Here is a 27,001-nt window from a genome sequence, read left to right on the forward strand (position 1 = left end):
TTCAAAGGATTTGAGATTTTCTTTGATATAATTATGAACTCATGGGTTAAACCTATTTATGTTCAATCTGTTGGAGTTATTCTCCATATTTCATGCTCTGGCAGCCCCATTTTTAGCTAGTGGGAGCTTACTCAAGTTGGTTGTTGGAGTCTTGACATAACCATAATAGTAGTTGATAGTTTCTTTGCTACCCGGAGTGATAACGTGTTCTAGATCCATCTTGTACATTTCCTGCCCCAGTACTAGAGTCAGCCACATATCTAAGAAGTTCTGCATACTGTTTTACTACGAAATGGCATTTGTTTGTCTTTACTCTGAAAATAGTTTAATTCTATGAAATGTAATAGGGGAAATAGTGTTACTTGAGTAACAATACGAATGTGTCAGTTGTTGGATGATATTTTTGGTATTGATTAATCATAGGAGTTTTCTGGCTATTCTAGATACTTCCAGTTTGCTTAAGCTGATTTAATTGAGTTTTTATCACTTCCCACTTAAGAGTCTTGGCTAATACTCTGTTGCCTTCAGGCTGCACAGCATGTAGGATTGAGGAACGCACCAGAGAGCCAGAGAAAGTGAGCAGAGTTACTCTAGGGCCACTGGCATGCCTGGCAGTTCTGTCCAGAGGCAGAGGCCCATCTGCACTTCCCACTGTAGAGCAGCACCTGTCCCTACCAAACCGCACTGCTGGGTGTGGCTTCATAGACCATCGGGTTCTGTAGTGCCCTGGAGTCCAAGGCTGTTGAGTCTGGAGGACCCTCAGAAGACCACCTCTTTCTGGTGGTTTATAGACTATGGCAAAGAGGAGGAAATAGTATTTGGAGACCACATACTGGGCCCTAGGGGTGCTCTTAGCAGCTGTGATAAACATTAGTGACAGATATTTTCAGTGGACAGAATTGGGAAATTTGTTTTTAATGGCAAAAATACATGGTAAACAGTACCAGAGATTTTATTTGATGTTACTGATCTTACACTGTACTAAAAATCTTACTTCTCAACCACACCAACCTAATTTATTCTACACACACAACAAAGCTAATACTACCACCAACAATATGAATAGTAAAAACAGGTTAAAATTTTTTTTTCTCTTTTTTGAGATGGCGTCTCACTCTATCACCCAGCTTGGAGTTCAGTGGCACGGTCTCAGCTCACTGCAACAAGATTCTCTTTAACTTAATTAATTAATTAGTTTATTTATTTTACTGCTTTTTAAGGTTATATACCACTAGAAATGGAAAAGAGTTTTAAAGTACTCAGGATAGTTTTTCTTCTGTGTATTTAGGCCACTAATGGAGACATAGGTTTATTTATCTCACTTTAGTTTTGATTTTTAGGGATTGCTTTGTTTAATTTTGTTTTTTAATTATTTATAATATTTTTGGATTTCCAAAGGCGAAGCTACAAAGCCTGGTATGCTCAAAGAAATGTAGCTTCAGTCCCTCTTCCCTCCCTTCTAGTCCATCTTTCCCCGTAGGTAGTTCTTATGATCATTTTTTGACATTTTAATGCTTATCCTTCCTTTTACTTTTAATTTTTAAATAAAAGCAAATGTATTTTAACTTTGAATATCCTTTCCCTTAGATAAAGTGGTAGCACACCGTAAACATGTTTCTCTGCCTTCTTTTTTTCCTTAATGATGCGTGCTGAAGAGCACACCATAGTAGCTTATAGAGATAGGCCTTTATAATGCATAGTAATCCACTGAGGATATATGGTATGGTTTATTCAACCAGTTTCCTTGTGGTAGACATGTAGATTGTTTTACATGCTTTTATAAATAGCACTGCAGTGAAGGCCTTGAGATAAATTCCTAAAAGTCTGATTTCCAAGAGAAGCATAAAGAAATTTCACCACTCAGATAAAAAAAGTACTTTTAATACTTTGGAGTTTATGATTAAGGATTATTCATGGTTATGCATGAATATGTCTGTATTTATCCTCCAAATTTGCATATAAAACATACTGATAAACATTTCATCAGATAAAATACCTTTTTATAATGTTAAAATGGGTATATAGCCTCTATTTTATGGTATATTTTAATTTAACTTATAATGTTAGCTTATTTCCAGTTTTTATATTTCCACAAGAAGTGCTTCAGTGACAGTCGTTTCCCACTCAAGCACGCACACACAGATTGAGTCTCTTATAGGAAATGCATGGGGACCTGAAGTAGTTCAGGTTTTGGAATATTTGCTTTATACTTACTGATTGAGCATTTCAAATCTGGAAGTCAGAAACCAGAAGTCTATAATGCTCTAATGAGAATTTCCTTTGAGTGTCCTGTTGGCACTGAGAAAGATTCTGATTTTAGAACATTTTAGATTTTCACATTTAGGATACTCAGTATTTGTGTACACACTCATACACACATGCTTAAATATGTATAAATGTGTGTACATATATGTAAAGTATATGTGTGTCAATATATATGTAAAGTGTATGTATGTGTTGTGTATATAGAGAGAGCATTATTTTCTTCTAGTATTGCTATGTTCAGCGAGGCTGAAATATCCAGCAGAATTGTTAACATTCCTGATTCTGACTGGAGATGTGAAGGATTATGGTTAGATGGCAGGAGATAACAAAAGGAACTCTTAACCTTTCTCAGCCTCTTTTTTCCCACAGTAACACTACTTTTTCTTATATTCTTCTGGCACCCACAACTTTTGTTTTTTTGTATCTAGTAGTATCATTGTCATTTTAATTTACAGGTGGATTCTGACCAGGAATTACAAGGCTCTTGCCAAAGGAACAAGAGGCAGCACATCTGGTTTTCTTAATATTGTGATGGAACTGAAAAAATGCTGCAACCACTGCTATCTGATTAAACCCCCTGAAGAAAATGAAAGGGAAAATGGGCAGGAGATTCTTCTGGTAGGTAGTTACTCATAATTACTTTCTCAAAAAAAAAAAACAAAACAAAAACAGTTTCTGAAGGTGCGCTTCATCAAAATGCTCTATTTCCTTCTTGGCGACCTGTCAGGGAGCATCAAAGGAAGCTTTAAAAACAGGAGAAAAAAGTTAGATAACTAGGAATGATCTGGAAAGTATAGTATCACAGATACGGGGAAAAAGAACATTTCGGGAATTGCTGGTCAACCAGATTGCTAAGGGCTTCAGAAAGCCTTAAAGATGACTTTTAAAAATATGAATTTTTAGAGATTAGAGAAGATGAAAATTTATGTTTCAGCATAATTACTGGAATATCTTTTAAATCTTCAGTCCCTCATAAGGAGCAGTGGGAAGCTGATTTTATTAGACAAACTGTTGACAAGACTTCGAGAAAGGGGGAACCGAGTGCTTATCTTCTCTCAGATGGTGAGAATGTTGGATATCCTGGCTGAATACCTAACTATTAAACACTATCCTTTCCAGGTAAGGTGATTCAGTAATTGGGGTTAGGGGCATCAGTCGCTCTCCCCGTCTTCCCTCCCCAACCTTCCTACATTGGGTTGCGTGCTTTGTTTGTCAAAGTAGAAAATAAAGAGTTTTCTTCTTTCCAAAAAATTAAGGTTAAGGTCCAGGAGGGTCTTAATTTTACTTTCATGCCTTTAGGCTACCATATGAAAGTGGTCATGAGAAGACCATTCTTTTTATTATTATTATTATTATTATACTTTAAGTTCTGGGGTACATTTGCAGATCTTGCAGGATTGTTACATAGGTATACGCATGCCATGGTGGTTTGCTGCCTCCATCCCCCGTCACCTACATTAGGTATTTCTCCTAATATTATCCGTCCCCAACCTCCCCACCCCCTGCTATCATGAAGGTGGGTAGGAAGATTAGAGAAAGTCAAATTGGGCAAGAAAAAAAAGGATGTCAGATGGCATCTTATTGCAAGTGTATATGGTAGAAGTAGAGAGGAAATAAGTGTGAGCTCAATTCCAGAAGCCCAAATCCTCAGAGAGAAGGCAGTATCGAATGTTCGTCCCAAACACTGACCCTGGCTGTGAGGTGGGACCATAGCAGTATTGGTACTTGAAACCTTCCTAGTCCCTGAAGTAAGTGATGATGGCTCCCTCACTTTTCTGTGGAGTTCTTTAACTGGAATTGTGATCTTCACACAGTTATCTCCTGTGGGGAAAAGTTTCTTTGGCATAGTAACATTTCTTTAGGTGTATATAATCCATTAGAAACTTACTCTGATCTATCTATAGACATGTAGACATATATGCAATTAACATTGTCTCTTGGCATAGGTTTATAGTGCTTTGATTTTAAAGATTTATTTAAAAACATTTTTTTTTTTATTTGAATGGATGAACTCTTCTACCAACTCACATAGTAATGTTTAGATTGAAGAAACTTGGAGTCAGTGATTATCTACTAAGAAGGCCCAGCTTTAAGACTCAATATCAGGTTGTCTTTCAGAATACCCTGAAAGGCATTGTTACATCCATAATATCTTATGTGGTCTTTCAGCTGCTGTCTTAGAATATAGCTTAAGGCTGTGGTTGTTACTAAGAAACAGCCTATTGCAAAAAGTCAGTTCTCTGTCAGTGAGTCAGATCCCTATGAGCTTTCATTCCTAGGAAATCCTGTGATACCAAGTAAATCAAGAATGCATAGTTTCTTTCTCTAGGGAATAGATAAGCTGGGTCTGTCGTACCTAGTCAGCAAATTTTAGATAATTAATGTCCTCTACTAATGGAAATATTAGAAGGGGCATTAGGTTTTCTGATTTCAAGTAAAGGCTCTGAACCTGCTGTTAAATGTATCTTTGGTTTAAGGCTCTGAGTAGAGTAGTCAGTGAGAAAGAAATCAGGGGCTTCTCACGTGTGAGCTGACTTGAGTTAGGTCTGGTGGAGAGAGTTCTGGGGACCTGTAGGCCCTTCCACAGAGTCCTGCTGCCAGCCAAGTCTCCTTTCAGGTTAGTTTTTGCCTTCTGTAAAATGAAGTATTTTGTGCAGCTCGAGTGGTGATTGTGAGGGTTGAAATGTGAAAATGATTTTATAGGGTGAGAAATGCTTTATCAAAGATAGAGCATGTAGGTGAGAATTCTGTAGTGTTTTATGTGTTGATGGTTTCTCTATGGTGACATTGTTTTACATGTAAAGCTGACATATGTTCTAATAAAGGAATGGTACATGCTAATAAATGCCAGGGGCACTCCTCACATGTAGTTTGGCTGCTCAAACACTTTGCTGTGATTTCAGAGAGTAATTTTTGGCAAAGCTGGGATATATGATGAATTTTAACATTTTCGACGATTCAGCAAAGTGTTGTTTCAACAGAACGATTATATAAATAATTTTTTGGTTTGTATGATACTTTATGTGATAGTTTTAGCCGTATTAGCTAAGAAGAATCATTTATCTGCAGGAGCTTATTATTGGGTAACCTGTGGTCCTGTTTTCCAATTTTTGCAGTACCTACAGATACTGAAGTAAATCCAGCCTCTAAGCATGGGTTGGGTCTTCATCTTTCTCCTTTTAGGTCCTGGCAGCCATTCTGATCCTTGGCTAAGCCTAGGCAGCCCTTTGAATCATAAGCTCATGACCTTGAGTCTGTAACTGGAGAGCTCAGGTCAAGTAGGGTGCTTCTTAAGCACAGCTTCTTGGTAGCACTTTGCCAGTGCATTCCAGTTATTTTTACTCAGTGGATGTTCAGGTGATAAAGGTTCCATGTCTGCTGTTCTATTCTGAGTGTAGTTGATCTTCCTATCTTACAGTTTTCTTGTGGTTTATTTTTACAGCGTCTGGATGGTTCCATCAAGGGAGAAATCCGCAAACAGGCACTGGACCACTTCAATGCAGATGGGTCTGAGGTATACTATGCATGGCTTTGTTATCTGGGTAATGTGGGCTCTTCATCAAGGGGAAAGTCTTTCTATCTTCATGTATTCTGTTTCAGAAACAATTCATAGTGCAATTCTTTTGCCTTGAGAAGAAAATGAGAAATCTCTCACATAAAAATGGTATTTTGTTGTCATGCCAGAAAAACAAATATGGGCTTAGTTATCTCCCCCATTTTGCATTGACAACAGAGTGGTTCTCCTAGTAGCTTCCAGATGCCAAATCCTTGGGCCTGGAAGAGCAGTAAGGCAGGAGTAGGGAAGGGTTGGCCCATAGAATTAATGTTGACATATGTATTATATTAGAAGGTTCTAATCTCTTTACTCTTTTGGTGACTAAGTCCTGAAAAATAGATTTGCTATGTCTCAAATTCGTTGGACTTCTGATACAGTGTGGCTTAATGTTCTTGATGTCACTAACAGCAACATTTTACCAGTCAGTGTCGAGCTTGGATTTGGCATCTTATTTTGTTTGGGGGGCACATAAAGAAGAGCTGCTTAGGACGAATTAGAAAGTATGACAACATTGTAGTTTATGCATATCAGATCATCAAATGCCATGGGGTTTGAGAGAGGTGGGAGAGAAGAGTTTTGGTGTGAATAAAATTGTAATCATGTGGAGAGATAAAGGAAGCAGTGGAGGGAACCTGAAGTAGAAGTGTTTCACAGAGAATGCTAATTTCTGGAACCTGAGCCACCTTTTTTTTTTTTTTTTTTTTTTAATAGAACAGGCTTAGCTTTCTGAAGAACTTTAAAAACTCTTGATGCCTGTTACTGCAGGATACTCTACTGTCTGCTTTTAGAGTCTAGAAATCCTAGTAAGACTAGTATTCTGGCTACTTCTGTAGCCTAAAAATTTACTTCTTGAGGCGCTTTGGGCATTAATCAGAGCCAAGGCTCTGATTCATTAAGGATAAGAGGAATGGAATAATTAAGGACATTGGTCATCGGTTAATTCCCATTCCTCCTTTTCTTGCCCTTTGTTTCCTCAACTTTTAAATCATGATGATTCTGATACTCACTTTGTAATATTGCTGTGAGGATTAGATTTGGTAATCAACATAAAGCAGTCATCGCATTGCCTAGCATATAGGAAGCACTCTAAATGTCCACTATTTTTAACCTATAGTGTTGGTTGAAATTGGTTTTGTGTTCCCTACTCTTAGTTTAAAAGATAGTGTGAATTGAAGGTTTCATATTTCCCTGTCTCAGGAAAGAAAAGTTGCTTTTTGCAAAGCTCCCAGTTGATTCCCACTCCCCATGATGGCTATATAGAACACAACTTCTCTACCATTTCTGTAGTGTTTTAAAAGTTCCTTTAAAAAATTAAATATTACATGCTTACTTAGAATATTGGGAAGATGGTAAAGAGTACAAATAAAAAACAGCTGTACAAAAACTCTCATTCTAGATACAACTTGCTGTTCACGTCTTTGGGGGTGTATTCCCATTCCTAATAGATGGAACCATTTATATGTTTACCTAATTCGGATCATGTTGCATATAGTTTTATTCCCTTCAAAATTATACTTTGAGGCTAGGCGCATGGTGGCTTACGCCTGTAATCTTAGCACTCTGGGAGGCCAAGATGGGGGAGGATCACTTGAGACTAGGAGTTTGAGACCTGCCTGGCCAACATAGTGAGACCTGTCTCTACAAAATAAAAATAAAAAAAAATCCATGTTATTAAAAATTTTACAAAATTTAATTTTTAGACAAGACCCTGTCTCTACAAAAAATAAAAAATGAGCCCTGCACAATGCTGTACACTTATAGTCCCAGCTACTCAGGAGACTGAGGCAGGAGGATCCCTTGAGGCCAGGAGCTTGAGGCTGCAGTGAACTAGGATCACCCCACTGCACTTCAGCCTGGGCAACAGGATGAGACCCTTTCTCAAAAAAATTTTTTAATGTTTTCTTATGCCTGTACCATTTATTTATTTAACCACCTCACTCTCAGTGGCATTTTTATAATTTTTTAACCTTTGTCAATTTGATAAGATATGAATACAATATACTATAATCCATATAATAAGTTATCCTTGCTAAAGATGGACATAGCAGATTGTTGGTTGATAGATCATTTTCACTCCGGATTGCATTTGTTTTAGGTATCTCATCTTAAACTGCCCACTATTTATCTTTTGCCTTCTCTTTGGAGTGTGGTGGTGCTTAATATTTCTCCTAAGAATCACAGATTATGTGGCTAGACACAGCTGTTGATCACTTCTTTATTGGAATTATTTAAATCTTGTGACACAGCTCTCTCCATTTTTATTTCTATGGCATAATGTTGTTGAATATGACTATTAGAACATGGAGACCTTTTCATTGCATCTCCACGTGTATGCTAAATATACCCATTTATCAAGATGGAACTCAGGACTGCCAGTTTTTGAGTGCTACTTCTCTGCCACAAAGGCATCAGGTTTGACGTATATGATCATACTCCCTGAAAATAGAAATATTTCATGTTTTTTTACAATAGCTTATATATTCTTTTTCTCTGGTCCCCATATTTTTTTGAGCACTCAGACGCAGGCAGGTATGCTGTGGCGGCCCACTGGGCAGCCACAATCATTGCTACGGAAACTGGAGTGTCAGTGCCTGGGTGGTTCTACTCATTGCTCTCCAGCCAAACCTGTTTTGATTTTTTTATTATTTTGGCATGTTTTGTGGTAATTAAGGATCTCAACACTTCCAATATATGATCTGTTCAGTGCAGTGTTTCTGTATTTCTCACCAGCCTAACAGACATAAATATTTACATAATAAAGTATCTCTGTTTATACTAACTGCCTTATATGGCATAATCTACCTTTTCCCTGAAAATAATTGTACAGGTGACTTCCTGGAGTTAATGATCTCCATGATAATTGTTTGTCTGTTTTTATTATTGTTGCTGTTAACTTCTTGTATATTAGTCATAGCCGGGAGGTGACACTAATTCTCTTGCTCCCATTGCCTGATTAGATTCAACTTTACTCCTTTGTTCATGGCACTGACTTTGCCTCTTAATCAAATGAAAATTCATCCTACCATCAAGTCCCTAACATTCTTTTAGCCTCCATAAAGTTTGTCCATCATATCTCACTTTTCTTCACACCTGCAGGGGTTTCCAGGTATAAGGGCTTATTGGACTGTGAAACTGTTTCTGAGAAGGCCACTGCATAAAGTAGTATATTGCATTGTGTACAGGACTTCTGTTTCCTGCTCTCGACAAGGGCTGGTGGCCTGGGAATCAATTTGGCTTCAGCGGACACAGTCGTCATCTTTGACTCTGATTGGAACCCCCAGAATGACTTGCAGGCACAAGCCCGAGCACATAGAATTGGTCAGAAGAAGCAGGTCAGTGTGGAGAGGCTTCTGGAAATGGTTTTAGGGTGGGGGGCCGAGGGGCTCGTTCAGCGCTTTCAGGACGTTAACAAAATGCTTTTTCCCGGTTTTGCTTTTATTTCCCCTGAAGCATTGATTTCTGTTTGTTAACTAGCACAGAGATGTTGTCTTTGGGCACAAGATGAACCTTTAAGAAATGGTCTTTTTCTCTGAAAGTACATCAGCAACTTTCTGTGTGTTCATCTTGAGGGAGATTTATGATGAATGGACTTAGAACCGAACCTTTTCTCTATTTTAGTATGGCAAAGTTAAGTATCCTATTGTTCAAGGTGGTCAGTTTTTATTATACATGACAGTGTTAGCTTCAAAGGTACTTTGGTAAACCACACTCTTTTTTGTTTATGAATCTCAAAGTCTGTTCTATATTAGATAACTTGCAAATTTCATTCTTAGCCAAAGATTCTGTTGCTTTCCCTCAGTGAAACCAATTATTCTTTAGCACGGTTTTTATTGATGAAACAGGATGTAATGACAGCTCTTTAGGGGCAGTTTTATTTAAGACTGTAACCTGTTGCACATAGTGAAAATATTGCATCTACTTAAGCTGCCTGCTTGGATGGCTTATAGTATTTTATGGTTAGAGAATAAATTCTGTTAAAATTTTCCCCTCTTGGTTTTTGACAGAGGTAATCTTTCTCTTTCTTTGTTTTTTTTGGGGGGGTTCAGGCATAAGCATAACAGTTCCTTTTCCTACAGGTAAATATTTACCGCTTAGTTACAAAGGGGACTGTGGAGGAGGAGATCATAGAACGGGCCAAAAAGAAGATGGTATTGGACCATCTGGTGATTCAGCGCATGGATACCACTGGCCGGACGATCCTGGAAAACAACTCGGGAAGGTCCAAGTAAGTGCCAGGAAGATTGGGAGACAGGCAGAGTCCACCTGATTTGACATCCCCGTTGGATATAATAGGATTCTCCACCACAGACGTTCGTCTGTTCATTACCTGGAAAATTCCAGGCCAGGACCGCCAATAGGATGGCGTTCTCACTCTACTTGAGCTTCTTGCTTCCTTTTTTTGCCGTTCAGCCCCTGCGCGTGTGCTCTCCTCTCTTTCTTGCTTCTCCCTTCCCTGTGCTTTTGGCTGCTCACATGACAGATGACGCAGCAACAGCAGTGGAGCTGTGTGTTGGGGTCAGCCCAGCATAATGTCACCTTTGACTTTTCAGCGGTGAGAGTACACCAGATTGGATTGGCAGCTGGTTTTTTTAACTATTGGCAAAAATGTTTATGTGGGGATTGTTGTGTTTTGTGCTTTGTTCTATTGGAAACAGAAGCGTTTAAAAAGAAAGTAATGAAGTTTTAATTGGCTTTGGGAAGAGGCACAGCTACATCTCCTGTAGAGTTTACATTTTGAGCAGATCGGAGTGTCTTCTGTGGCAGTGTTGCAGCTATGTTTGGGCACAGTGGCTCATGCTTGTAATCCGGGAGGCTGAGGCGGCAGGTCACTTAAGGTTAGGATTTCGAGACCTGTCCAACCAACATGGCAAAACCCAGTCTTTACTGGAAAAAAAATTTTTTCTTAATTTTCTTTTTGAGATGGACTGTCGCCCAGGCTGGAGTGCACCAGGACGATCTTGGCTCACTGCAAGCTCTGCCTCACGGGTTGAAGTGATTCTTGTGCCTCTCAGCCTCCTGAGTAGCTGGGACTACAGGTGTGCACCACTACACCTGGCCAATATGTGTGTTTGTTGTTTCTTAAGTAGAGACCAGATTTTGCCATGTTGGTTAGACAGGTCTTGAATTCCTAACCTCAAATGAGCTGCCCGCCTCAGCCTCCCAAAGTGCTGGGATTACAGGCATGAGCCATTGTGCCCGGCTGCAGCTATGTTAAAGGTGTATTCAAATTAGCCCTTCCTAAAGAGAATGTTTTTGGATAGTTTTCTGTTTAAGAGGAACCTAGATGAGAAGAGCCTGGGTCTTGTATTTTGGACCAGAGATGAGAAGGTTGAAAATTCTTGGTGAATGATAACTTTCTGAGTCAAAGGGCAAAGGGAAGAACTCATTCTGTAATAATGTTTGTATTTTCTGGCTTACCGGTGTAGTGGGTGAGCCAATAGGACTGTAACTGATTTTCTGTTCCACTGGGTTAGGGTTACCACCACAGACTCATCCTGCAGGTAGAATATGAGATGGTTGAGAAATCATTTTTCTTGGGGCAGAGTTTATATTTTCAACAGTTATTTGAGCTTTTCCTGAAGGGTAGTTATTCTGAAGTAGAACTCTTTAGAGGTTATTTAATGTTCCTACCAACTGCATTTTACTCCACAGCTCAAATCCTTTTAATAAAGAAGAGCTGACAGCTATTTTGAAGTTTGGAGCTGAGGATCTCTTCAAGGAACTTGAAGGGGAGGAATCAGAACCTCAGGTAATTAACAATGAAGAAAGGGAAAATTTTTTGAGAAGTGTTGTCTGTGAGTCTAAATTTTCTATAAGAAGATTCTGTTAGAGACTTTACTTGAGGGACAGTGTGTTTTTCTTTCATAGGAATCTCATAGCTCTTACTAAATTGAGTAGGAAGGAATTAGTCAAGCATCTGAGGATACTTTTTGTTTTTTTTTCCCTCCCATTTCTATTTGTTATCATTTTTGAAGTTTCACTTTGTCATTTGTAAATAATAGTTTGAGATACTGGATGTAAAGGATTTAGAGTTGAGACCGAAAGCAAATGAAATATCAGGAGAATTGGTTTATTTGCACCAAACATTTTCAGTAAATACTAATAATTTCTGGGCAACTAGGCAACTAATCGGTTGCTGTTTTATTCTATTTGTGTTGGCTTTTGTTCTTTTAGGAAATGGATATAGATGAAATTTTGCGGTTGGCTGAAACGAGAGAGAATGAAGTGTCAACAAGTGCAACAGATGAGCTTTTATCACAGTTTAAGGTATAAAGATCTTTGTGGGAGAGTGTTCTCAGCATTGATTCATTAACTAGTGGTTACTAATGTTTGTGAACACTTTCTTTGTGCTAGGCGCTCTGCTTTTCTCTTTACCCTAATTGAGTCATATCCTCGGTATGGTTCTCTGAGTTGTAAGTATGTTGTGAATGTAGGCTCTGTGAAAGTAACCACTGAAGTGGGCTGTCCTGTGTAGAGTCAGTATGTGGAGGAAAAGAAAGGATTGAAGAGTGGGCTTGGTGGAGAGCCAGGACGTGTGGAGAGCCAGGACAGAGTGGAGCATTGTGGAAGATGCTCATAGATCAGTTACCAAAGAGAGGTCAAAGATAGGAAAACAGTAGGTGACAATTTGAAGGCTGTGATGACTTGGTGAGATTTTAATTTGTTTTTTGTTTGTTTCGTAAGCCAGAGAAAGAGGTGTCAGTGGTGTCTCAGTGTCATTGGTGTCTCATATAACAGAAAATTGCATGAAATGAGGACTAAACACAGAAGTTGGGCAACAGATGAATAGGAGGTCGTAGCACAGAGTATCGATGTTATTTAAAAGCTTAGTGAAAGAGTATAGGGACAGTAAATTCTGTAGCTAGAAAGTTGAAGCAAGACAAGGTTTTGAAAGATGTTACCATGTTTCTAGTTGGAGGAAAGAACTTGAATATAGGGAGATATTGAAGGTTCTCAGGAAAGAGATGATTTGATGGCATATTGTCCCAGAGGAGACTGGAAGGGATATAGTCAGAAGCACAAATAGAAGACTTGGTCTTGGAAAGAAAAAGGAAAAGTACACTTTAGGGAAGAGGAGGAAAGAGATGCTGTTGGGGTTTCATTTATGCTCTTAATGACTAGTAAAGTAGTGAGGTGTTTGCTTGAGAAGTGGAAAAGGTTTGGGACAACCATGCATGAGTCAGGGAGTTGTTGGGAGGAACTTGATAGGGAGTCAGCTGAATTGAGATGGTACAACTTTGCTGTGGAGCCAGTCAACAAGGTCATATGACTTTCACCAGGAATACTTTTGAGGTCAGAGAAATTGGATCAGTTGGCTATCCCAAGGTGGGAGATTAGCTTGGGAAGCACAGGAATGTTAAAATGGCAAAGGTTTCCAAGATTCATGTGACAACATGGTAGGAAGGATTGACCGTGGGTTGATTCCATGGAGATAGAGATGCAAGAGAAACCCGATGATTACAATGATGGCTAAATGCAGTACTCCCATTAGGATTGAATTGGATTAGGGGAAATTGGGTGAAGTGTTGGAAGGAAGCAGTATTGTGTGATGAGTTCCAAAGCTGGCCACAGGGAGAAATTTCCGTGGAAGAACAAGTGGGAGTTGAGTGGGCCAAAGAGCTCAAGATTAGGGTTGATGTGTCAGGATGCAGAGGATGGGGTGGAGGAGGGTGAAGGTGAACTATTAGTGTTTGTCATAGTCAGTTTGGGCTCCTGCAATAAAGTACTGTAGACTGGGTGGTTTATAAACAATAGAAATGTATTTCTCACAGTTTTGAAGATTTGAAGTTTGAGATGGTCAGGTTCTGGTGGAGGCTCTCTGGTTGTAGACTGCTGGCTTCTTACCTTCCCATGGTAGAGAGAGAGAAGCTAGAGAGCTCTCTGGAGGTCTGTTTTATAAGGGCACTAATCCTATTACAACGGCTCTGTTCTCATGACCTCCTAACACCTCACATTGGGAGTTAGGATTTCATCATATGTCTTTTGGGGAGAACATACTCATTCAGTCCATTGCACCGTTTCAACTCAGTTCCACCTCTGTGACTACTGCTCCTTTCTTCAATAAAAACCAGTGCTTGTGTAACTCTTACTGTGTTTCAAGCACTATCTTAAATTAAGGGCCGGTGTCTGGCGTTTAACCACTACGTCCCTTTTGGAAAAGTTAAATTTCTTACTGTGTTAACCACTGATGTGCATATTTGCAATAATCTAAATTTTAATCAATTTTAGCAAAAGTCTTAAAGTGAGTCTAACTTGACTTCACTGTCAGCTCTAAATGACTAAGGAATGGAGCAGCCTCCAGAAGCTCATTTATACCTTATGCCTGTCCCAAAGGTTAGGAGGGAAGGAACAGGAACAATGCAGAGCCAGGCTGGGGGCTGTCTGCCACTGCCCAGAGGCTATCGGAGGTGGTAGATGTTTCTGCATACGCCTCGTCTGGTTCTTTGAAATGCATACGCTTAGATGACTTTCTTTCTGGGATACATACTGTTTACGTACAAAAATACATATCAGATATTAAATGATATTTGATATGAAATGAAGATAATATTCTTCCAGATTTATTTAAATTTTTTCCATTTTATGTTCTCATTTTATTTCCTAAGACTAAAGTGCACTTGTGAGCATATGAAATCACCACACATCCTTAACTTTTGTGTTTTTGATAAAAATGAATAAGGCAACTAGTCGGCTAGATAATGAGTGCTTTGATGTATGTATTGTTTCAGATGACCTCTATACAATTTATAGAAATGTAAGTTCATCATGGAGTGCTAGATATTAAGCATTTCATAATCTAAATAAATCTAAATTTTATGAGTACTTATTAGAACATGTATATGATTTTTAACAACTCAGTCAAAATTTATAAAAACAATTTGTATCTTTGTAACTTTCCCTGCTTTTCAGTAAAATTTATGATATTTATGATGAACTTGAGGATTTGACAAGTTGATTTTGGGGGGTATAAAGGAAAAATTAATAGAAAATTGATTATCTGATTATGTCATATCACAAAATTGCTGTTATTATCCACATTGTCTACTTAGATTAAAAACACTGGATAAATTGGTGTTTTAGCAGATGGTGTTTAGAAATGGGGAAATGTCAGTCAGACAATGGTTGTCTGTTTTAAGGTTGCCAACTTTGCAACAATGGAAGATGAAGAAGAGCTGGAAGAGCGTCCTCATAAGGACTGGGATGAGATCATTCCAGAGGAACAGAGGAAAAAGGTAGAGGAGGAAGAGCGACAGAAGGAGCTAGAAGAAATTTATATGCTGCCTCGAATACGGAGTTCCACTAAAAAGGTGATCAATTGAGATGGAAGATATGAAAGTACTTCTTAGGCTGTAAAGGCTACTGAAGTGTTGATTATTCAGAGGCCTTGCATTGATCCTCTGACACAGAGGCTTCAAGAGTAGAGTTAATACTGTAGGAAACGTAGCAAAGAAAGGTGGAGAAATCCTCAGAGGTCATGAGCAGGCCTGTGAGACATCTGATGTGGTCTTTGCAAATTGGCTCTTTGTGAAGCTGATGAACAACAGCATCTGAATTTGACAGAAGTTTGCATTTACCTTTGAGATTAGAACCAGTAGTCCTCACAATTTGGCTCTAATTGCCACTACCTTCAACTTTCAGAAAGTCAAACCTCTGTTTGTAACTGTTCACAGCACTTGGTATAAATACTTAGTAAAGGATTTTATAACTAGAAATAAGAAACATATACCAACTACACAACTTACAAAGCTCCATCACAGACACGATCTAATTTGATTGTTGTAACAACATTGAATTAAGGAGAACAAGTTTTGTTGCCCTTTTTTTTGGGAGATAATAGACACAGATTTGTCCAAAGTCACAGTAAATCAGTATTAGGTAACACTAGGTACCATTTATTGAGCCCTTACAATATGCTAGGCATACTTCTAAGTGCTTTAACTTATTGAAAACCCTATATTATAGATACTATTGTCTTCAGTTTTCAAATGAGAAAGGCACAAAGAGTGAAATTACTTGCCCAAAGAAGTAAACATGAACCTGTTTCATAATGGGATATTATAAAAATATCCAAATATTTTTAATCCAGTTCACTTATCATTGTATTACAACGTGTCTGAAAGTGTGACTGTCCTAAGTGGGTATTTCTCCATCACATGACCTGTCTCTTTCCTCTTATTTGTCAAAGGAAAGTTGACTTGTCTGATATGGTAAGAGGTTCTGAGTACTGAAGAATTCAGGTGGCCTGGTCTTGGTCCTTTCACTACTTGCACTTTGCACGTGTTACAGTGTGACTTTGCCTCAATCTTCTTCAGGCTCAGACAAACGACAGTGACTCTGACACTGAGTCTAAGAGGCAGGCCCAGAGATCCTCTGCTTCCGAGAGTGAGACGGAAGACTCTGATGATGACAAGAAGCCAAAGCGCAGAGGGCGTCCCAGGAGCGTACGGAAGGACCTTGTGGAAGGATTCACTGATGCAGAGATCCGAAGGTTGGTGGAGGCTCTTTTCTCACTGAGCTTGTTTGCAAGTGCATACTGTCAAGTCTTGGGTTGACTGAATCCCGGGCGCTGTGACAGGGTAGGCAGAGGGTAATACCTACAAAAAAGGCAAGAGTAGCTGGGCCCTGTCCCTAATCTTCAGGATGATTCTTCCTTCTCCAAAGTTTCTTTCAGTTGAGATCACTTTTATTTGTTGTTCATCTGTTTCTCTCTTATTCTCTGGTTATTTAGAACATTTTCACAAAGTTCAGCTGGGGGAAAGAGATAATTGACATACATATGTATACACACTTAAACATCTGTATATGAAAGAAACAACGTAAATCAAAAATGAATATGGTACCCCTCACTACCTCTCCCTCCCTCACAGTCCCAGTCCCACCTGTGGTTAGTACTGATAGCAGTCTGCAGGCGGTTTGCTTTCATTTCTTATTAGTTTGTACAACATGCTCAGTACCTTGCTTTCCCCCATCCCATTTAAAATCAATTTTAGACATTTTCTGTGAGTATTTACTATACATTTCTTGGTATCTGATTCAAACCTCTCTGTCCTCCAAAACATGGAAACTAAAATCGTTGCTTCCACATTATTTTTTTTTCCAGTTTCCATATTTTCTTTTTAAAGCCTGAAGAAAACAGAAAGTATAAGATGGTTTTATGGCCCATTCCATATTATAATTATATTAAATAGTCTTTTAAGGTCAATACATTTGAAACTGTGAGGTGCTTCTTTTCACTTAAATGTCACACTTATTTTCTCCTTGTTTAATTTACTATGGAAAAATATAAATCTTTCAAAATACCAGCAGAATAGCATATAACACATCCCTCTTATACTTACCATCTTAACAATTTTGAATTTGTAGCCAAACTTGTATGTATGTATGTACACTCCACTGCCTCTTGCTGCCTATCCCTGTATTATTATTTTTTTCCTTTTTTTGAGACGGAGTTTCACTCTTGTTACCCAGGCTGGAGTGCAATGGCACGATCTCGGCTCACCGCAACCTCCGCCTCCTGGGTTCAAGCAATTCTCCTGCCTCAGCCTCCTGAGTAGGTGGGACTACAGGCACGTGCCACCATGCCCAGCTAATTTTTGTATTTTTAGTAGAGACGGGGTTTCACCATGTTGACCAGGATGGTCTCGATCTCTTGACCTTGTGATCCACCTGCCTCGGACTCCCAAAGTGCTGGGATTATAGGCGTGAGCCACCACACCCGGCCTTATCCCTGTATTATTTTGAGAAGAATGTGTTTTCTGCTGTGGGTCAATGTGTTCTATAGCTATGTTTGGCTTAGTGTTTTTCAGGTCTTTAATTTCCTTTTTTTTTTTGAGACGGAGTCTCACTCTGTTGCCAGGCTGGAGTGCAGTGGCACAATCTTGGCTCATTGCAACCTCTCCGCCTCCCGGGTTCAAACGATTCTCCTGCCTCAGCCTCCCGAGTAGCTGGGACTATAGGCATGCATCATCAGGCCCAGCTAATTTTTGTATTTTTAGTTAGAGATGGGATTTTACCATGTTGGCCAGGATGGTCTCGATTTCCTGACCTTGTTATTCGCCCGTTTCGGCCTGTCTTTATTTTCTTTATTGATTTTCTGTCTAGTTGTGGTTATTTGGTAGAGACAGGATCTTGCTGTCTTGCCCAGGCTGGATTGCAGTGGTATGATTATAGCTCATAGTAACTGCACACTCCTGGACTCAAATGATTCTTCTGCCTCAGCCTCCCAGGTAGCCAGGACTACAGGCATGTGCTACCATGTCTGGCTGATTTAAAACCAAATTTTTTTGTGTGGAGACAAGGCTTCATTATGTTGTCAGGCTGGTCTCAGACTCCCGGCCTCAAGTGATACTCCTGCTTCAGCCTCCTGACGTGTTGCGATTATAGGCCTGAGCCACCGTGTCTGGCCTCGTTGTTCTACCTTTTATTGAAAATGGGATAATGACATCTCTGTTACTCTTACATGATCCATTTGTTCCTTTGGTTCTGTTGGTTTTTGCTTCATGTGTTTTTGGATTCTTACTAATTGTATATAGTTTTATAATTGGTAGGTCTTGATTGGCCTTTTTATTATTGTAACATATATTTCTGTGTCTCTAGTAGCAATTTTTGTTTTAATGCCTGTTTTCAGTTTGTTATTAGTATAGACACTCCAGCTTTCTTTTTGGGTATTTGAAATTTAAAAAATGGTATTTGGCCAGGCATGGTGGTTTAAATCTGTAGTCCCAGCACTTTGGGAGGCCAAGGCAGGCAGATTGCTAGAGTCCAGGAGTATGAGACCAGCCTGGGCAATATGGCGAAACCCATTCTCTACTAAAAATACAAAAAGTTAGCCAGGGTTGGTGATGCATGCCTGCAGTTCCTGGCACCCAGGAGGCTGAGACTGAGGCACGAGAATTGCTTGAACTCCGGAGGCAGATGTTTGCAGTGAGCTGAGATGGTGCCACTGCACTGCAGCCTGGGTGACAGAGTGAAACTCTATCTCAAAAAAAAAAAAAAAAAAAAAAAAAAGGTTGTATCTTAAAAAAATGTTTTTTTCTACCAATCTCTTTTTGTGGTTGGAGTGTTTAATCTGTTTACATTTAATGCAGTTACTGATAAAGTAGGAGTTAGGTCTGCATTTTGCTGTATGTCTGCTATATGCCATGTCCTTTTTGTTTTTTTATTTCCCCATTACTGCTTTCTTTTGTGTTAAGTATATAAATACTATACCATTTTAATTACCCTTTTAAAAATAATAAACTTTTTTTTCCACTTATTTTCTTAGTGGTTTTGTTAGAGATTACAAGTAACATCTTAGAACAATTAACTTTGAATTAGTATCAATTTAATTTCAATGGCATTATAAAAACTTTGCTCCAATTGTGGCTCGCCCCCCCCACCTTGTATGTTGTCACACATCACATCTCTACACGTCGTAAACCCATTAATGCAATTTTATAATGAATATTTTATATAGCTTTCTTTTTTTATTTAAGACAGTTTCGCTCTTCTAACCCAGGCTGGGTGCAGTTGGCCCACTGCAACCTCCCAGGTTCAAGTGACTCTCCTGCTTCAGCCTCCTGAGTAGCTGAGATTACAGGCGCCTACCAGCATACCCAACTATTTTTTTGTATTTTTAATAGAGATGGGATTTTACCATGTTAGCCAGGTTGGTCTCTAATCCCTGACCTCAGGTGATCCATGGGCCTTGGCCTCCCAGAGTGTTGGGATTACAGGCATGAGCCTCCACACCTGGCCTAGTTCGTTGTCTTTTAAAATCAAGGAGAAGGAAAAGAGTTACAAATAAAAATATATATACTGTCTTTATATTTACTTTACTATCCCATGGGTGCTCTTACTTCTTCATGTGATTTTAGTTACTGTTCTATGTCCTTCCATGTCTACCCAAAGGGCTGTCTTAGTATTTTCTTTTGAGGCAGGTCTGCTAAACAACAGATTCTCTATTTTGGCTTAGCTGGCACTGTCTGAATTTGATCTTCATTTTTGAAGGAAAGTTGAAGTACTATTTTTCTGTTTTTCACATGGGATCATCTTGGTTAGCCTATCTTCAGGTTTGCCAGCTCTCTCTTCTTCAGGCTCATATCTGCTGTTGAGCTTCCCCAGTGATATTTTTTCATATCAGTTATTGTAGTTTGAACTCCAGAATTTCTATTTTACTCTTTAAAAAATTTGTGTGTTTTTTTTTTTTTGAGACGGAGTTTCACTCTTGTTACCCAGGCTGGAGTGCAATGGCACGATCTCGGCTCACCGCAATCTCCGCCTCCTGGGTTCAGGCAGTTCTCCTGCCTCAGCCTCCCGAGTAGCTGGGATTACAGGCGTGTGCCACCATGCCCAGCTAATTTTTTGTATTTTTTTTTGGTAGAGACGGGGTTTCACCATGGTGACCAGGATGGTCTCGATCTCTTGACCTCATGATCCACCCGCCTCGGCCTCCCAAAGTGCTGGGATTGAGCCACCGTGCCCGGCCCAAAAATTTGTGTTTTTAAACAGAGCATTTCTGTTTCTATTGATATCATTTTCATCCTTTCTTTTTTATTCTCTTGGCAGATTTTATTTTGACTCTTATAAATATTTATATTAACTGATTAACATCCTTGTCTTGTAAGTCTACATGCTGGACTTCCTTAGGGACTGTTTCTATTACCTGCTTTTTTTCCTATGTATACATTGTACCTTTTTTTTTTTTTTTGAGATGGAGTTTTGCTCCTGTCACCTAGGCTGGAGTGCAGTGGTGTGATTTTGGCTCACTGAAACCTCTGCCTCCTGGTTTCAAGTGATTCTCCTGCCTCAGCCTCCCAAGTAGCTGGGATTACAGGTGCCCACCACCACACCCGGCTAATTTTTGTATTTTTAGTATGGGTGGGGTCTCACCATGTTGGCCAGGCTGGTCTTGAACCCCTGACCTTCGGTGATCCACTCATCTTGGCCTCCCAAAGTGCTGGGATTACAGGCGTGAGCTACTGTGCCCAGCCTGCTTTTTGGTTTTCTATATGTCCCATGGTTTTTCTCTTGAAAAATTGGACATTTTAAGTCATGTGGCAGCTCTGGAAATCAGATTCCCCTGCCAGCCATATGTTTGGTTGCTGCTGCTGTTGTGTTTGCTTGTTTAGTGACTCTGCTGTCTATATCCTTTGTCATGTTGTTTGTAGTTTCTACTTGAGCTTAGTGGTCAGCTAATGATGGAACAGAGAATTCCTTAAATGTTTTGAGCCTGTAAGTCTACCAGCCTTTGGTGTGTGTGTTGGGGCATGTTTCAGTGCTCTGCAAGGCAGTTGATATCCGCCTTGACGTTCAGTTCCTGCTTGCGCAGTTTCTCAAGGTCAGCCAGAATTGTGGGGTAAGACCCTCTGAGATCTTTCCTCTGTAGGGACAGAGACCTGCACATGTGTTAGAGCTTTTCAGAGTCTCCTGTGGACATCTTTCCCCTCAATTTGTCTTTGATCAACCTTTTGTTATTTCCAGTTGGTAATGTGGCTCAGGCCATCATGATGTGTTAAACCTTTGCATCTAATTGTTTTTGACCAGGCAGTTGTGGACAGGGCTGTTCACACAGTGAGTTCTGGGTCAGTCCAGTAAAGACAAGCCTGAGAGCGGAGCTTCTCAGGGTGTTGTTGGCCAGGTCCAATCATTCTCTGGGAATAGGGCTTTTGGGAAACTCTCAACCTCTTCTTTACCCTCGAGTGGCTGCTATGCTGCTGGGTGGCACAGCTATTGTAGTCGCAGAAGTGTTTGTTTTCAAGGCTGTCATGCAGTTGGGGATAAGGGGATGGGAATAGTGCAAGTTAAAAAACGTGAAGCTTGCTGAGCTGTTTTCTTGAATAAATTTCTTAGATGGCTGCACACCTTTGGTTAATTTTCAGAGTCGTGACAACACTGATTATGACAGTTTATGCCAGCATTCCTATTGCTTTTATGGAGGAGCTGATTTTCACAGACCCGTAGTCTGCCATTCTGGAAATGTTATTTAGACATAAAATATTTCAATGTCTGTCAAGAAGGAGAAATGCAGAGTTAAGGAGTAATCCTCAGGTTTTGTTCGTACATGATACTTTCTTAACCCTTGTGTCCATGCTGGTCCTTTAATCTTGTTTTTAGCTATTGTCATATTCAGTTCCATTTTCTTCTGTAGCCTTGTCGTCTCATTTCCATTTTTTCCCTTAGTATCTGTCCATACAGTGTTCTAGAACCGAATTATCATAGTAATTTGGCAAATTACCTGATGTCCTGTTGTGTCATGAAGTCCTGGATTTTAGTGGAAAGTACTAGTGGCCATCCTACAGAATGGGGATGATGGCATGAGTTGGTGTGTAGCATAGTTTAGAGTAGACATTTGTGGGAAGATAGATTGGATTTTTGGTAGAAGAGGTCAGTAGAGTTCCAAAGTCATTTGCCTAAGAAGTTTTAAATCACAATTTACTTTGCCTTTTTCCAAAAACTATTTGAGACAGTCCTAAAAATCTTACAGCTGGAAAATCGTTGGTTTTCTAATAATGAAAAATATGGTATTGAAAGTAACAGTGAACTGAGGAGGCTGATCAGGGTTTTATCACAACAGAGTTGCGATGATTGAATTCTTTATTATGTAGTGAAGTCTGTAGACTTGTACCTTCTGCAAAGGGTGTTAGCGTTAAGTGGCAGTTATCTGGCGTATATCCGAGCAAGTTCATGGACAGTCACTGAGAATAAAGTTGATTTTTAATTTGTATAGAGTTTCAGCAGTCATTATTTTAGTTGACTGCTTTCAAAGACATTCAGCATTTACTCATTTTTTGATAATTGCAAGGATTGAGCCCAGTCTCTTTTTGACAATTTGCATGGCTTATATGTCATCACAGGATATGGCAGCATCAACATGACTCAAGGAAGTCTCTTTTAACATGTTTTATTGATCCTCTTCTTAGGTTCATCAAGGCCTATAAGAAGTTTGGTCTACCTCTTGAACGGTAAGTTCAGTATAATAGTCCCTTATCTTCTTTTTTGTTTTTTATTATATAGTATGTTCTTTTTTGGTATTTTTTTCCATTTAATACTAATGCTGGGAACTTTTCTTTTTCTGAAGACATTTATTTACAAACATTTCTCTATTGGGTGCCTGTTGACTCATGTCCCTCTGCAGAGGGATGATAAAGATGATAAGGACAGACCATCCATAAAAAGACTTTCACCTTTTTGAGGGAGATGAAGCAAGTGTATTCCAAACCATAGTGCATGAAATAATTTCCAGAGAGAGGTTCATATAATTCCAATAGAAAAGAATGTATGTAGTTATTATTTGTGTCCTAGTTCTTAGATTTAGTAATGTCAAAGGTAAAAGGCTCTTTATGAATTTATAATATTCTGCAAATTAACAGGATTTCATGAAGATTAAATGCACAGGGCTTATATAGCCTTGCCATTAATAACTTCCAGAAGGGTAGGTGTTGTTACTATTGTACAAGCATTTAGGAAAATTTTCAGAAGTTGGATATTAACAGGAGACTCTATTTCAAATAGTTCGGTACTTTGCTTTCTATAAAATCTAGAGAGCCTTAATTTAAAGGAAATATTGGGCTCCCTTCTCTTTCTTCTGATAAACCTCCATACTGGGTGAAAATTATAAGCCTGTTCTTTGTTTCATCTTCTTCATTTGGAGAGGAGGTAGTGATGTGTAGCATTAAGCTACAGCAAAACCGAGAAAGTCAGTGACATTTTTCTAGGACTGTTGCTGACCACCTAGGGGAAGACTGCCTGTCTTTGGGCCAGTTACTGTAAAAGCCAACGAGATGTGGAAAAGGGGGTTTGGCACCTTTTGACAGTCTGTTTTTTAGCTGCTAATATGTTTGTGTACTTCATATGATGTGGAGATCAATTAAACCTCTAGTAGAAGTCACTGTCCTCTGCTTCTGGGAACATTGCAGGGCATGAAAGTAGGCTGAAGGGAGGAAAGTGAATGCAGAGAAGCAAACTCGTACAGACGGTCTTCAGGCATCTTTACCTGCTACCACTAACAGACAACCCATTGATTTAATAAAGTTGGTTTTCCTTGTTTCTTTCTTTCTTCTCTGTTTTTTTGGAATTACTTTGTTTTGTGAAATGTTCCAAGACACAATTCTTTATGATGGAAAATGAATGTGTTAGCCTTCAGGGGTCCAGGGGTTCTTGTTGGATCCTTAGAATCACTGAAGGAAAGCAGAGAAAAGTGTCTTTGCAGGAGAAGCTGCTATGAGGCCTAGTGGAATCTCGTGACATTTAAGAAGCGTGGACACAGGGCCCTGAAATGTCCCGGTATTTGTTCCTCCTCAGGCTGGAGTGCATAGCACGTGACGCCGAGCTGGTAGATAAGTCGGTGGCAGATCTAAAACGCCTGGGTGAACTGATTCACAACAGCTGTGTGTCAGCAATGCAAGAATATGAAGAACAGCTGAAAGAAAATGCCAGCGAGGGTAAGTGAAGTTGGTGTCAGTGAGTCTCCACAACCTGGCCCTTGTGACTGGATTTCTGTTGCTAAATGCATTTTAAGGACAGACTTGTAGACCACACGTGCCTAATGCTTTGAGGTGTGCATTCTGAGCTGCGCTTCTGTGAGCTTAATATTCTAAGCTCCCACAGGTCTACTCACAACCAAGCTGATTTGCAGAAGGTGGAGAGTGAAGAAGGGGATGAAATGTTTTCTTTTTATGTTACTATAGAAAGTCTGAATTCATTTGAGTGATGTAAAAACCCAAGGGCAAAGCTTGGTGGATACCGCTGTGTTTTGGCTGCAAATAAGAGGTGTTACAGATCACAAGCATTCTTAATTATCTTGAATATACGTGCACATATTGTGTGTTGTAGCAAACAAAGGATTTAGAGAATTGGAATAAATAAAATATTGGTCAATATTGTAAACATTTTGTTACATTGAGATTTTCATGCCATTTGTATTTGTTCTCATTGGATTAGACATGCAGTATGTTTTCTCTCTGATACCAGAAAGTGATTTTGTCTGTCCTCTGTGAATATCTTCAAAAGCAAGAGGTATAGGGATGCTTGTGAGGAGAAACTCTGAAGTAGGTATTGGTAAGGACACCCTCATGGTGACTTTAAAGAAACGAGGGAGACCAGGTAAAGTGGCTCATGCCTGTAATCCCAGCACTTTGGGAGGCTGAAGCCAGAGGATCACTTGAGCCTAGGAGTTCAAGTCCAGTCTGGGCAATATATAGTGAGACCTTGTTTCTATAAAAAGTTAAAATACTAGCTGAGAGTAGTAGGATGCACACCTGTAACCCCAGCTACATAGAGGCTGAGGTGGGAGGATTGCTTGAGCCTGGGAGGCAGAGGCTGCAGTAGTTGAGATCCTGCCACTGCACTGCAGCCTGGGTGACAGAGTGAAACCCTATCTCAGAATATAAATAAATTAGTTAAATAAAGAAATGAAGGTGTTATCATTCTTTTTCTCCAAACTGGTTCATCTGTGCCATTTCTGCCATGTTTTTGGCCAGCCTTTACTGGGTGAGGCTACCCTTCAGCAGCTGTGTTGAGCTGTGGTTAAACGTTGAGGCTCCAGAGAAAGAGGCACCAGTTATCTGGAATTTGGTTTTGCCACTTCCCAGTTATAAGACCTTGGGCAGGTTATATCCCCTCAACTATCTCATTTACAAAATAGAGTAATAGTATCTGTTTCAAAGGATTGGGATGACTCGTTGAATAATTCCATACTTATAAATTGTCTAGTGTAGCTTGCAGTGTCAGGTATTGTTAAGAAGTGAATATTTGTGCTTTGAAATTTTCTTTTTAAGGTTATTATTGAATTTGATAGAATTTAAAAATATCTTCATGACAGTTAAAACTTAAATTTTAAGATATGTTTTCTTTTTTGTAAAAGACAGTTAACTTGTATGATTTGTACAGTGATCTGAATATGTGCTTTTATAACATTTGCAATACACCAAAAAGTAAACGTTAGGTTTAATGTACAGTATGTTTTCTTTGTAATTGTTTTGAATAAGTAATACATCTACATAGCTTAAAACTGAAAAATACATTTCTATGACTTCTTGATGCTCTTGAGAAATGAATGTTTTCTCGCTCTTAAATACAAATGGTAATACAACATGCACACTTTTCTGCGCTGGCTTTTTTCATCTCTTGGTGTGTTTGGATCTGTTTCCTTATAACAGTCCCTTCTCCCCTAAACCCCTGTTTGTTTTGTGCACGTTCACGTTCTGGATCTAGCTGATTGCTGCTTCTTGGTATTGTTTAACTTATTCCCCTATACCTGTATTTCCTATAAACTGGTTTTTAGTGTGTTCTGAGTCAAGGCTCACATTTCTAGATCAAATGTAAGTTGATTGATACCTCTTTGCCCTTAGGCAGAATTTTTTTTTTTTTTTTTTTGAGATAGAGTCTTGCTCTTTCACCATGGTGGTTGGAGTGCAGTGGCGAGGTCTTGTCTCACTGCAACCTCCACCTTCCAGGTTCAAGTGATTCCCCTGCCTCAGCCTCCCCAGTAGCTGGGACTACAGCTGGCTAATTTTTTGTATTTTAGTAGAGACAGGGTTTCACTATGTGTCTCAATCTCATGACCTTGTGATCTGCCCACCTTGGCCTCCCAAAGTGCTGTGATTACAGGCATGAGCCACTGCACCCCGCCATGGAATTTTCATTTCTAAAAATGTTAACATAATTATGTGTTTGCTTTATCCTAAACATATTTTTCCAAATAGCAATACCAGTCTTACTGTTAATAAAAAAAATGCTCAAACGCAAAGTGTGATTTCTTTGCAATAAAAAAATGCTCAAATGCAGTGTGATTTCTTTGCATTTCTTTTTGTTCTTAGAATATATCACACTAATGATGTACAATCAAAATAAATTTTATAATTATTCAAAGTTAGTCTTTTCTCTTTGTGGTTAATGCCACCAACTTAATATGTTTTCATTTATTTTCAATACTTAGAGATTGCTTTTCTTATTTTGATTCAATTTAATTTTTTTTTTTTCATTGTATATGGGCTCTGGGATACATGTGCACATCCCGTATCCTGCAGGATTCTTGCATAGGTACATACATGCCATGGTGGTTTGCTGTCTCCATCCCTGTGTCCCACCCCCGCCACACCCTGTCACCTACATCAGGCATTTCTCCTGGTGCTATCCCTCCCCATGCTCCCTGCCCTGCTTCGATGTCCCTCCCCTCCCTGCCACTCCTCCCCACCTTGT

At 39.3% G+C, this 27,001-nt stretch overlaps 1 protein-coding gene across 12 annotated transcripts in view; it reads left to right on the forward strand.

Annotated features, from left to right (window-relative positions):
* CHD2 (chromodomain helicase DNA binding protein 2) overlaps nucleotides 1-27,001 on the forward strand; it is a 166,416-nt gene that overhangs the window by 69,355 nt on the left and 70,060 nt on the right. For 9 of the 12 annotated variants that reach the window (XM_078326852.1, XM_078326855.1, XM_078326851.1 and 6 more), the window contains 11 exons: nucleotides 2,721-2,883; nucleotides 3,232-3,384; nucleotides 5,708-5,779; nucleotides 9,004-9,153; nucleotides 9,898-10,046; nucleotides 11,474-11,570; nucleotides 11,996-12,088; nucleotides 14,959-15,129; nucleotides 16,135-16,310; nucleotides 22,723-22,764; nucleotides 24,104-24,243. In XM_078326852.1, coding sequence (XP_078182978.1) covers nucleotides 2,721-2,883; nucleotides 3,232-3,384; nucleotides 5,708-5,779; nucleotides 9,004-9,153; nucleotides 9,898-10,046; nucleotides 11,474-11,570; nucleotides 11,996-12,088; nucleotides 14,959-15,129; nucleotides 16,135-16,310; nucleotides 22,723-22,764; nucleotides 24,104-24,243 — 1,406 coding nt within the window. The remainder of the gene's footprint in view (nucleotides 1-2,720; nucleotides 2,884-3,231; nucleotides 3,385-5,707; nucleotides 5,780-9,003; nucleotides 9,154-9,897; nucleotides 10,047-11,473; nucleotides 11,571-11,995; nucleotides 12,089-14,958; nucleotides 15,130-16,134; nucleotides 16,311-22,722; nucleotides 22,765-24,103; nucleotides 24,244-27,001) is intronic. The other 3 variants (XM_078326854.1, XM_078326856.1, XM_078326853.1) reach the window with 1 other exon arrangement.

The sequence above is a fragment of the Callithrix jacchus genome, chromosome 6 (genome assembly GCF_049354715.1).
Source record: "Callithrix jacchus isolate 240 chromosome 6, calJac240_pri, whole genome shotgun sequence".
Classification (NCBI taxonomy): Eukaryota; Metazoa; Chordata; class Mammalia; order Primates; family Cebidae; genus Callithrix; species Callithrix jacchus.